Here is a 13228-nt window from a genome sequence, read left to right on the forward strand (position 1 = left end):
TTTTGACAGATGTGAGGTGATATGTCATTGCAGTTTTAATTTGCATTTCTCTGGTGATTAGCGATGTTGAGCATCTTTTCATATGTCTATTGGCCATCTGTATGCTGTCTTTGGAGAAATCTATTCAGGTCCTCTGCCCACTTTTTAATTGGATTTTTTTTTTTTTCGTGTTGAGTTGTATGAGTTCTTTATAAATTTTGGATATTAACCCCTTTAGATATATCATTGGTGCATATCTTCTCCCATTCAGTAAGATGTCTTTTAGTTTTCTTGATGGTTTCCTTTGCTGTGCAAAATCTTTTTAGTTTAATGTAATCCAATTTGTTTATATTTCTTTTGTTTCCCTTGCCTAAGAAGATGTCAGAAAAAAATATCACTAAGGGTACTGTCGGAGAATTTACTGCCTATATTTTCTACTAGGAGTTTTATGGTTTGGGGTCTTACATTTAAGTCTTTAATCCATTTTGAGTTTATTCTTGAATATGGAGTACAAAGGTGGTCCAGTTTCACTTTTTTGCATGTATCTGTCCAGTTTTCCCAGCACCATTTATTGAATACACTGTCTTTACCCCATTGTATATTCTTGCTCCTTTTGCCATAGATTAAATGACAATATAGGTGTGGGTTCTTCATTCTTTGTTATTGAAAAATAATATTCTACTGTATGGATATACCACATTTTATTTATTAATTTCTCAGTTGGACATTTGAGTTGTCTCCAGTTTGGGACTATTATGAAGAATGGTGCTCTGAACATTTGTGTACAAGTTTTTATGTGAACATGTGTTTTTCATTTTTCTTGGTTATATAGGTACCTGGTAGTGGAATTGTTGAGTCATGTGGTGACTCTATATTTAACCTTTGAGGAACCGCCAGACTATTTTTGAAAATGACTGCTCCAGTTTACAGTCCCAGCAACAGTATATAAGGGTTCCAGTTTCTCCACATCCTCACTGACACCTGTTTTTTTTATTATTATTATAGCCATCGTAGTGGGTGTGAAGTGGTTTCTTGCTGTGGTTTTGATTTGCATTTCCTTGATGACTAATGATGTTGAGCATCCTGTCATGTGCTTATTCTATTCTATTCTAGATATAAGTCCCTTATCAGATGTATGATTTGGAAATATTTTCCATTTTCTAAGTTGTCTTTTCACGTTTTTGGTGGTGTCCTCTGTAGCACAAAAGTTTTAAATTTTGATGAGTCCAACTTATTTATTTTTTTCTTTGGTTGCTTGTGCTTTTGGTGTCATATCTAGGAAGGCTTTGCCTAATCCAAGCTCATGAAGATTTAGTCCTATATTTTTATCTTAGAATTTTGTAGTTTTAGCTCTTACATTTAATTCTATGATCCATTATGAATTAATTTTTGTGTATGATATGAGAAAGGGGTTCAACTGCATTGTTTTTTGCATGTGGATATCCAGTTATCCCAGCACCATTTATGAAAAAACTGTTCTTTCCCCAATGAATTGTCTTGGCATCCTTGTTTAAAATCAATTGACTGTAAAAGTAAGGGTGTATTCCTGGATTCTCAATTCTAGTCCATTGATAATGCACGTCTATATTGTAGACCACATTGTCTTGAATAATGTAGCTTTGTAGTAAGTTTTGAAATCAGGAAGTGTTAATCCTCCAACTTTGTTCTTTTTTCAGATGGTTTTGGTTTTTGTGGGTCCCTTAAATTTCCATATGAGTTTTAGGATCAGCTTGTCAATTTCTGCAAAGAAACCAACTGGGATTTTGATAGGGATTGTGTCTAATCTGTAGATCCATGAACATGGACCATCTTTCCATTTATTTAGGTCTTTGATTTTTTTTCAACAATGCTTTTTAATTTTTAGAGTATATGTCTTACACTTCTTTTGTTAAATTTATTCTTAAGTATTTTAATTCTTTTTGATGTTCTTGTAAATGCAGTTGTTTCCTTAATTCCATTTTTGGATTGTTTATTGCTAATGTATAGAAATGCAATTGATTTTTTAATATTGATCTTGTACCCTGCAAACTTGCTGAACCCATTTATTAATTCTAATAGTTTTTTTAGTGGATTCCTTAGAATTTTCTAGATATAATATCATGTTATCTATAAATAGAGATTTTTTTTTTCCTTTTCAATCTGCATGCCTCTTATTTTCTTACCTTATTGCCCTGCTGGAACCTCAGTACAATGTTGAATAGAAGTGGAGAGAGAGGGCATCTTTGTCTTATTCCTGATTTTAGGGGGAAGGCTTTCAGTGTTTCACCATTTTGTACGATGTTAACTGGGTTTTTTTGTAGTTGCCTTGTATCAGGTTGAGGAAGTTCCCTTCAATTCCTAGTTTGTTGAATGTTTATCGTGAAGGAGTGTTGGATTTTTATCAAATGTTTTTCTGTGTCTATTGAGATAATCAATAGACCACATTGAGATTTTTTTTTTCTTCCTTTTTTTTCTATTAATAGGGTGTATTACATTAATAGATTTTTGGATATTAAACCAAGCTTGCACTCCTGGAACAAATCCCAGTTTGTCATGGTGTATAATTCTTCTCATATGTTGCCGATTTCAGTTGGCTAGTGTTTTTTAGATTTTTATATCTATTTTCATAAGAGATACTGTCTGTAGTTTTCTTGTAATGTTTTGTCTGGTTTTGGTATCAGGGTAATACTCACCTCATAGGATGAATTCAGAAGTGTTCCTTTCTCTTGTTTTTTGGAAGTTTGGAATTGGTATCAGTTCTTTTTTAAATGTTTGGTAGAATTAATCAATGAAGCCATCTGGGCCTGGGCTTTTCTTCGTCACTTTTTTTTTTTTTTTAATACTAATTCAGTGTTTCTATAAACTTTGTACTATTAGAATTTGTATTTATTTATTTATTTAATTGGGGAACAGTGTGTTTCTCCAGGGCCCATCAGCTCCAAGTCGCCATTCCTCAATCTAGTTGTGGAGGGCGCAGCTCAGTGCCAAGTCCTGTCGCTGTCCTCAATCTTAGTCGCAGGGGGCGCAGCCTACCATCCCATGCGGGAATTGAGACCTTGCGCTCCAACCACCTGAGCCATCCAGCTGCCCCTCTGGCAGCTCAGTGGCAGCTCGCCGTCCTCAATCCAGTTGTGAAGGGTGCAGCCCACTGGCCCATGCAGGAATCAAACCAGCAACCCTTCCGTTAAGAGCTCATGCTCTAACCAATTGAGCCATCCAGCCACCCCCATATACTGTTAGAATTGTTAAAATAGCATTTTGATCTTCCAGTAAGACATTAAAAATTTTTTTTGAAAGAGTATGAGCTTTAGAGATAAACCATCAGACACACCTGGGCTTGGATTCCATCAGACAGACCTGGGCTCAGGCGCTTCAGCTTGATGGCAAGTTTTTTTTTAACACCTCTGAATCTCAGTGTCCTCAGCTGCAAATTAAAGTGTACAGTAACATGTAAGGTTGGAAGGGCCCAAATCAGGTATGCAAGGAGTTTCAAGCTAGGCTCTATCACCAGGCTCTCGGTTGCTTTTGAGAAGACTTCACAGCTTCTTTCTTCCTGTGCATTTTTGCAATAGGGTGCTGTGCCGTTCCTGGTCAGTGCCACCTCTGGCACTACTGTGCTGGGGGCTTTTGACCCCTTGGAAGCAATTGCTGATGTGTGCCAGCGTCACGGGCTGTGGATGCACGTGGACGTAAGTGGGACTAGGGGTTTGAGGTGGGGACGGGCTGAGCCTCAGCTCAGCCCATGCTATTCCTTCTGCTCCACAGGCTGCCTGGGGTGGAAGTGTTTTGCTGTCACAGACACATAGACATCTCCTGGATGGGATCCAGAGGTGCATATGGCCCCTGCTTTCTAAATCCCACCCTTCAAATCCTTGATCCACAGAATATTCATGGTCTAGGGAGCTTCAGATGGGAGTGGGGAAAAGAGGTTTGTGGGAAGGGGATCGGAGAGATGATTGATTGCTGCTGGGAGGTCAGACAGTAGACATGGCAGTTCTTCCTGGCACCTCTTCTTACTGGGCTGGAGTGAGACTAAAGCCCTTTTACTGAGGTCCAGGAAGAGAGGGGGGCTTGGTTGGGTAGCTTGAGGAAGAGCCAGCTGACCCAGATTTGCTGTGTCCACCCCAGGGCAGACTCCGTGGCCTGGAATCCCCACAAACTCCTCACAGCAGGCCTGCAGTGCTCAGCTCTTCTTCTCCAGGATACCTCGGTGGGTCTGCCACAGGCCTGGCCCCGTCTCTCACCCTGGACCTCTGTCTTTTTTTCTATCCCACCTTAGTGGGGCCTGGCCTTACTGTGTTCTCCTTACCATCCCATCTTAAGCTGAATATCTGAGACCACCCTAACTCCCTGTAGTGGGCTCCCTCACTCCCCCTGTGGCCTGTCCTCATGCAAAGAAAAAACTTTACAACTTGAAGTTGTAGTTGAAGGAATCCTGGGTTGAGTTTAGGAAGAACTCTGGGTGTTGGGAGAAAATCCGGAGAAAGGGGTCTGAGTCAGCCAGCAGCCATCCTTTCAGTGCTGCCTGGTTCTTAGGAAAGGAATGGGTGGACTGAGCTAAGAAATCCTCTGATACGTACAGCGCTGGAAGAAACCTAGGTAGAGAAGGTAGAGTCTTACAGCCTCCTGCCCGCCCACAGAATCTGCTCAAGCACTGCCATGGATCCCAGGCCAGCTACCTCTTCCAGCAGGACAAGTTTTACGATGTGGCCCTGGACACGGGAGACAAAGTGGTGCAGTGTGGCCGCCATGTGGACTGTCTGAAGCTGTGGCTCATGTGGAAGGCCCAGGGCGGGCAAGGGCTGGAGTGCCGTATCGACCAGGCCTTTACCCTTACCCGGTAGGCGTAAGGAGCAGGTCCAGTTCCCCTGCCCTGGGTCCTTTGCCCGCACCCCTTTCCTCTTCTCAGTGCCTCTCCAGCTCATTCTCTGGGTCTCTTTTCTTTTGTATCTCTACCTTTCCTCCTCCACCTGTGCTTTCTCATTTCTGTTTGAAGGTACTTGGTGAACGAAATGAAGAAGCGGGAAGGATTTGAGTTGGTCATGGAGGTATGACCTACTCTGTGCTCTTTGCATCTCCCTGTACCCCTTTAGCCTATCATACATGCAAAGCCCTAATGGAAGAGGGGGAGTGAGAGGGGGACAGTCCCCCTTCCTCAGCTCATCCCCTCCCCTCCCTCATTCTTCCCAGCCTGAGTTTGTCAATGTGTGTTTCTGGTTCGTGCCTCCCAGCCTGCGGGGCAAGCAAGAGAGTCCTGATTACAGTGAAAGGCTGGCTAAGGTAGGTTTCTTCTCTTCCTGGCTCTGTTTAACCCAGTTTGGGGAACTGATGCAGCTGGTACGTTTCTGCCCCCTGCTGACTGTGAGTGGCATGGCAGGTCTCTGCTGGTCTCTTGCTCCTGAGGTGGGGATGTGAACTGGAAAACACCACCAAGTGGTCCTTATTTCTGTGGGGATGGGGTTGGGGAATATGATATGTTTCTGTAAAGTGAGAACAAGATAGAGAGGGGCGTTACAGGGGAAGTCAGCAGTGTACAGTGTATAGATCTCAGTGCTGGGAGATCTGCTGGAAACTCAGGCCCAGGACAGATGTGAGGCAGAGAGATCACGGAAGAGAGTCACTGATACTGGGGATGGAACAACCTGGTAAGGCCAGTCCACACATGCCTCCTAGAGGCAAGGAGATATGTCATAGATCCCTAAGGATAGATTGGTACTAGGTGCTGCCTGTGATCTGAAAGGACAAGAAAGTTCTTGCTGGGGCTGGCCCAGTGGCTCAGGTGGTTGTAGCGCTGTGCTCCTAATGCTAAGGTCGCCTGCTTGATTCCCACCTGGGCCAGTGAGCTGCACCCTCTACAGCTAAAATTGTGAACAATGGCTCTCCCTGGAACTGGGCTGCTGTGAGCAGCCAGAGGTTGGCGAAAACTCCTGTGGGCTGCCGTGGGCTGCTGTGGGCTGCTGTGGGCAACCGTGGCCGGCAGCCATCGTGAGCGGCCAGCAGCCAGTGAGAGCTGCCGTGAGCGGCTGACCAGTGACCGACTGCCTCAGCCAAGGGGAGCGCAAGGCTCACAATACCAGCATGGGCCAGGGAGCTGTGTCCTACACAACTAGACTGAGAAACAATGGCTTGTAGTGGGGGTGGGGGGGGAGGAGGCGAAAGAAAGGGGGTAAAAAAAAAGAATGTTCTTGCCTTTAAGGAGTAATATTTAGAAAACAAGAGTAATCTATTTGAAACCAATTGTGTTCAAGGCAATCTTGTAATATCCATGTTAGATTACAGGGTAGAGATAAAAAATATGGGAATTCTGAGAGGGGAGAAGAAGGTGTTAAGGATGACTGAGGCTTGACGTTAGACTACAGCAGTGTTGGGACTCAGGGAAAACTCAGGATGTGGCAGAACATGGCCCCTGTGACAACCTGGAGATAGGCGGGATGAGGACTAAAGCAGGTGGTAGAGAAGGCCAAGCAGGTTAGATGTGATGGGAAAGGTAAACTAGGGCCATGGTCAGGATCAGAGCAATGAGGGCTACCTCTGGGAGGTGGCTGGGTGGAAGGGAAATGCATCTTGGATAACTTGCTGGCCAGGAAGCCACCCCACCCATCTCCTGACCCCTGGCTGCAACTGGACGCTCTCTGTACCCCTTTGATAGGTGGCACCACTACTCAAGGAACGCATGGTGAAGGAGGGCTCCATGATGATTGGCTATCAGCCCCATGGGACCAAGGGCAACTTTTTCCGTATGGTCGTGGCCAACCCCGCGCTGACCCGGGCTGATATGGACTTCCTCCTCAACGAGCTGGAAAGGCTAGGGCAGGACCTCTGAGCTTCCTCCTTCTGGTTGCTGACCTTGACACCCCCCTCGCTTCACTGGCTCTGTTAATTCCCGCCCTGTGTTCTCAAGAACAGCCTTTCTAGGAAACAGTGGCTGTAACGCTTATATGCTTTGATCCACTAACTCTCCTATTAAATATTTGATATTAGGAGAATGTTTAAATGAACTATAGTATATCCTTATGATGGAATATTATTCTGCCTTTAGAATTATGTTTACAAAGAAGATTCTATTGATATGAGAAAAAATAACGTTAATATAATGTTATGTTGAAAAAGCTGGATACAATACTTTGGACAGAGGGTGCCAAAAAAATGTATACACATTTTAAGAAAAGAAAAAAGATATTAAAATTGTAATACTCAATATATACCCATAACAAAAGATAAATACATGTGTATACGTTTTTTTGGCACCCCCAGTATATAGTAATATCGTATATTAAAAAATACATAGGAAAGGATGGATGAAGTATGCCAAAATGTTAGTAGTTTTCCCTGGGATGGGATTATAGGCAGTTTAAAAATTAACTTCTTTACGCCTTTTGTGCTCCTCCTTTTATTATATAATGAATATGCATTATTTTTATAATAGAAAAATAAAGCTAAATTTCAACTGTATTATTTTGGTATGCTTTGAAGTTTATTACCTTTCAACCGAACAATGGAGAATGCAAATTAATTTTTTTTAAAGGCCAGTGGGAAAGAGGCTAAAAATAGGAACTTTTTTTTCTCAAAAAACTTTAGTGGGAGGGGAAATACCAAAAATAGAGTCACTCTAAAATTAATTGTACTTTAGTGACATTGAGTCTTATCCACTTACTCTTGAAAAATCCTTACCAAAAAAAAAAGAGAAAGAGAAAGAATTTTCGTTTCGTAATTTAAACAGAAACTAAGTTAAAAACAAACAAACAAAAAAACAAACAAACTAGTAACCAAGCCCCTGTCACGTCTTCTGTTATTGTTACTGTGTTAAATAAACACATTCATTTTACACTTACAAGCCTGGGCTGGTGTTGCTTTTCAGTCACTTTTTGGGAAAGAGGCATTTAGTTACACAGGTTATTAAGGAAAAGTGGCAAGTCTACCAGAACTTCTTGTTATTTCCAATTCCTAAAAATACCATTTATGAAAACAGTAATGTGGTCATGTAAAAGTCATTCAAAATTATTTGAAGAGGCAAATACAAACTGTCCAAACTATAGCAAAAGAACATCCAAATCTCAGACCCAATTCTCTTGACCATTTGGGGAACAAAAAAGCCTTTCTATGCATAAATTATGAATAATTCACCTATAAACTTGTTATTCTTGTTATAAATGTTATTTTAATGTCTTCCAAATAATAAAATTGTTTTGAGAATATTAATAATTTGATCTCCAACCCCTAATTGAAGAGGTTTATATATCTGAAAAAAATCTCTTTATAGTAAAAAAGGCAAACTAAAAAATCCTTATTTTCAACTCAAAGCCAGAAAGCAAAAATTAAAAAATCTTCAAATTTCTTGAATCAATTTCATTTAAAAATATTTTTAAGAGAAGGCCAGAAAGACAGGACATAAAATCAGTTAATCACCTATTTTTCTCCAGATTTATAAAACTTGTGCTTCTTTTCCTCTGTTCCCAAAATTCAACCTCAAAGTCTAGGGATGCAATATCACAGTCTCTCTCTTGCTTCTTTGTCTCCCATCAATATTTACTGAACTCCTGTTCCGTGTAATTCCTTTCCCTGCCTTTAAAGAGCTTAAAATTGAAGCAGTTGGCCCTCAACCTAGGCGCATCCCTGCTCCCGAGCCTTTACACTTTCCGTCCCCTTTTACCTCAATGTTCATTCATTTACATGGTTTGCTCCCTCATTGCCTTTAGATTATTGTTCAGGTATCACTGCCTTAGTGAAGCCTTCCTTGAATATCCTATTTAAAAATTACATTTTTACCCTCTATTTTTGCATTTGCTATTCCCTTATCTGCCCTTTTTTCTCTATGACGTGGATAAGCATCTGTCATACTCTATATGTCAATTATTTTCTGTCTTACGCTATAGTGAAAGCTCTAGGAGCAGAGATTTTTGCCTCCTAAAATGGAGTCTGGTACTTAATAGGTGGGTAACATGTGAATGGTTAATGAGCTCCAGGTACTGGTTGACTTGCTTTCTGTCACACAACTTTTAAGTGGTGGGGTCAAAGCCAAACTCAAACAATCGTCCTCCGGCTCTTAACCATTGGACCGAGCCTGCTTCTGTTGACTGGTGTATATAATTCATAGGTGTCGGTATTAGGGTGTTACTAACCACAAGCTGTGGATCTACTCGCGGGAAGGATGAAGCAGCAGCAGTCATCCATCTTGCTTTTGGCCTGGGGATATTGAATTCTCATCCAACAGGAAACAGAGATGTTGGGAACCCTGGGAGGGTTGCAATATTGGAATGGGGTTCTTCGGTTTAAAGGGGTCAGAGTGTTCAAGAGGCCAGCCTCCACGTGTCTGGGGAAGAAGGTGCCTTCGCAGGGAGGTAGGCCAGGGGCGAAGGAGCTAGAAGCTGGGTGGGGCACCTATGACATGGCAGCTAGCTGAGGTTGAGGGTAAGAGCCTTTTTAGAAAAGGAGATGAAAGGGAGCAAGCTACAGTAAAGTCAGAATTTGATTGGACACTTGGAACTGTTCTTATCTACCTTAGGTCCTCATTTGGCTATTTCTCTTCTGTTTATGTATCTTTAAAAAGTATTTATATTTTGAAATAATTTGAAACTCATAGAAAATTGCAAGAACAGTTACATAGAACATCCATATACCCTTTACCTGAACTGATAATTTTTTCACACTTTAACAAATTTTCTTTATTATATATGTACTATAATTTATTTCTTTCTGAACCATTTGAGAGTCAGTTGTATACATTATGCCCCTTTATCTCTTAATATTCTAGTTCATATTACCTAAGAACAAGAATATTATCTTAAATAACAATGGTACAATTAGCAAATTCAGGAAATTTAATATAGATACTACACTTTAAAGTCTATATTCTTAAATTGTCAATTGTCCCAGGACTGCCCTTTGTGACATTTTCCCCCTCCAGTTCAAGATTTCAGTCCAGGATCATGTATTGTATTTTGTTTTCATGTCTCTTTTAATCTAAAATAGCTTCTCAGCCTTTCTTTGTCGTTAATGATACTGATATTGTTAAAGATACTGATATTGATATTGTTACAGGCCAGTTATTTTAGAGAATGTCCATCAGTTTTTTATTTCCTGATGCTTCCTCGTGACTGGATTCAAATGATGCATTCTGAGCTGGAATATGACAAGTCATGTGTATCCTTTTCAGGGAATCACATCCCAACATCCACAATGTCCATTTGCTCCTTATTGGTGATGTAATTTTGATCAAGGTAAAAATTGGTTAAGGTGTTGTCTAGTTTCTCCACAGTATAGTTATTATGTTCCCTTTTGCAACTAATAATCTGTAAGGAGACATTCTTAGATTATGCTAATAGCTTTCTCCTCTTCATACTTTCCCAACCTAGATTTAATATTTACTCATGATTCTTGGCCAAACGAACTTTTATCACAATGGCTGCAAAACGGTGATTTTCTAACTCTAACATTCCCTCTACTTTTATCATTTAGTATTTGGCTATAAAGAATAAACTTCCTACTCCCTTATTCATTCCTCCATTTATTACCAATATGGACTCTTGTTTTATTCAATAAGTAACAATCCATTTATATCCTTACTTATATTAATGCTCAAATTGTCCCAGTTTTGACAGTAGGAAGCCCCTTTAATCTGGCTCCCATCCATTGGACACAACTTTTTTTTTCTAAGCACTGCCTTTCTTCCTGGCACAACAAAAATGTTCCAGGCATATCTTGTTCCTTCTCTGCCCCAGTCTTGGAATCAGCCATGTTTTCAAGGAGCCCTGATTCCTTTTAGTGGAGAATGGCATTTAGAAAGCACAACATCTATGCACCAGATATGTTCATTGCTATTGGATATATGCATGTACTTGTAAAATTTAAACTAACATTATTTTTGATCTCCCAACCCATCTTAACTGTGCTAAGGGAAATGAAGGGCCAGAGCTTTAAAGGGGGACGTGATGTTTCCCCGGGAGTTAGCACAGGGACCACAGAGAGAATGATGATAACCTATGGATGGTAGATGGCATGAGATACGGGTTTGAGGTGTTTGGTTGATTCATCTCTTGTTTTGGAGAGGTTTTCTTTTTTTTTTTTTAATGTTAAGTGGAGCATCTGGGTGGTTGGATTTTATATAAACATGGCAATGTTCTTACGATCCCTGGTTTAGTGTTAGTATTACAATTTTCATAGAATGATAGGTCTTGAAATAGAAAGGCCAGCACAAATATTCATCTGATACCACCTTGGCCTTTAGGCAGATTTTTTTAACCTGTATTTTACAAATAAGGCAGCAGAGGCTGGGCCAAACTAAGGTTCTTGACAAGGTCACAAAAGTGTCTGTCTCTTAAATAGAAGATGTGTTTTATTCCAAAGAGGAATGCCATTTGTTCATACAAGTCATTATCTCTTTAATTTTATGCCCCAAAATATAGTAATTCTGTGCTTTCTTTTCTAGACTCATATCAGTTTCTTGAGATCGTTTCCACATGTTAAAGGAATCCAGTAGCCGGGTGGCCCAGTTTTGAAAATGTTCATGAAGTTCATTTTTAGCAAAATCTCTGGTGCCATCATAATTAGTTTGCTCATTTCTTTAGTTTGTAGCCTGTTATTTTTAGCTTTTTCTTATAACCACATACATTTTAACATTGGCTTAGCAGTTTAAATGTTTTTAATGTCAACTAGAGGTGGTGTTGGTGCTCTTCCCTTCTTCTAGTAAATATAGACTTGAGGATTATGTACACCAGGTAGTGACACTGGGATTTCTTTTGGGAAGATTTTATAAAGTATATATTTAACTTCTTTGATAGAGGCTATTCAGGGCTATTTCTTCTTGAGTAACCTTTGGTAGTTTTTGTCTTTCAAGGAATTGTATGTTTCATCAAAGTTGTAGGTTTATTGATGTAAATCCTTTTAGTATCTGTAGAACCTGTAGTATTGTCACCTCTCCCATTTCTGATATTGATGATTTATGTCTACTCTCTTTTTCCCCTGTCAGTTTAGTTAGAGGCTTATTGCTATTGATCATCTCAAAGAAACCAGGTGTGGTTTCACTGAGTTTCTTAATTGTTTTCTACTTAATTGATTTCTCTAATTGTTACTATTTCCTTTCTTTTGCTTCCTTTGGGTATAATTTACTCTTTTTCTAGTTTCTTTAGGTGGAAGCTGAGGACATTGATTTTAGACTTTTCTTCTTTTTTAATGTAGGTGTTCAGTGCTATAAATTACTTTCTAAGTACCACTTCTGCTTCATCTCATAAATGGCGATGTGTTGTGTTTTTGTTTTCATTTGGTTCAAAATACTTTCTAGTTTCTCTTTTAATTTATTATTTGATTAATAGGTTATTTAGAAGTGTGTCCTTCAGATTCCATATAGAGTAGTCCCCCCTTATCTGCAGGACCTACATTCTAAGAGCCAATGGATGCCTGAAACCACGGTTAGTAACAAATCCTATATATATTATGTTTTGTCCTATACGTATATACCTATGATAAAGTTTAATTTATAAATTAGGCACAGTAAGAGATTAACAGCAATAACTAATAATGAAATGGAAAAATTAAAACAATATACTGTAATAAAAGTTATGTGAATGTAACCATTTAACATTGTACTTGTTAGGCAATAAAGCAAGAAAAAGACAAATATTGGAAAGGAAGAAGTAAATTTCTCTTTATTTGCAGGTGGTATGGTTATCTGTGAAGAAAAGTACAGTAAATCTACAAAAATGCTAGTAGAACTAGTTTAGCAAGGTTGCAAGATACAAGATCAATAAAAAAAATCAATTGTATTTCTATATACCGTGTTTCCCCAAAAATAAGACCTAGCTGGACAATCAGCTCTAATGCATCTTTTGGAGCAAAAATTAATATAAGACCTGGTCTTATATAAGACCCAGTATTATATTTTATTATATTATACTATATTATATAAGACCTGGTCATATAGTAAAATAAGGCTGGGTCTTATATTAATTTTTGCTCCAAAAGATGCATTAGAGCTGGTTGTCCAGCTAGGTCTTATTTTGGGGGAAACAGGGTACTAGCAATAAACTATTGGAAGTTGAAATTAAAAAACAATAGCATTTATAATATTATAAAAATACGAAATATATGGGGAGAACTCTGATGAAAGATGTGCCAAGCTTATGCACTAAAAACTATAAACATTGCTAAGAGAAATTAAACTTAAATGGAGAAATATATTTTGATCCATGTTTATGGATCAAAAGATTCGATATTGCTGAGATGTCATTTCTCCCCAAACTGATCTACAGAGTCAATGTAATCTCAAGCAAAATCC

At 39.4% G+C, this 13228-nt stretch overlaps 1 protein-coding gene across 6 annotated transcripts in view; it reads left to right on the forward strand.

Annotated features, from left to right (window-relative positions):
* Positions 1–7410, forward strand: part of CSAD (cysteine sulfinic acid decarboxylase) — a 25171-nt gene extending 17761 nt beyond the window's left edge. For all 6 annotated transcript variants that reach the window (XM_074325640.1, XM_074325642.1, XM_019724482.2 and 3 more), the window contains 7 exons: positions 3531–3647; positions 3724–3788; positions 4087–4168; positions 4599–4798; positions 4955–5006; positions 5149–5238; positions 6608–7410. In XM_074325640.1, coding sequence (XP_074181741.1) covers positions 3531–3647; positions 3724–3788; positions 4087–4168; positions 4599–4798; positions 4955–5006; positions 5149–5238; positions 6608–6781 — 780 coding nt within the window. In that variant the 3' untranslated portion in view covers positions 6782–7410. The remainder of the gene's footprint in view (positions 1–3530; positions 3648–3723; positions 3789–4086; positions 4169–4598; positions 4799–4954; positions 5007–5148; positions 5239–6607) is intronic.
* The last annotated feature ends 5818 nt before the right edge of the window (positions 7411–13228 follow it).

Source organism: Rhinolophus sinicus, linkage group LG02 (genome assembly GCF_036562045.2).
Source record: "Rhinolophus sinicus isolate RSC01 linkage group LG02, ASM3656204v1, whole genome shotgun sequence".
NCBI classification, from domain to species: Eukaryota; Metazoa; Chordata; class Mammalia; order Chiroptera; family Rhinolophidae; genus Rhinolophus; species Rhinolophus sinicus.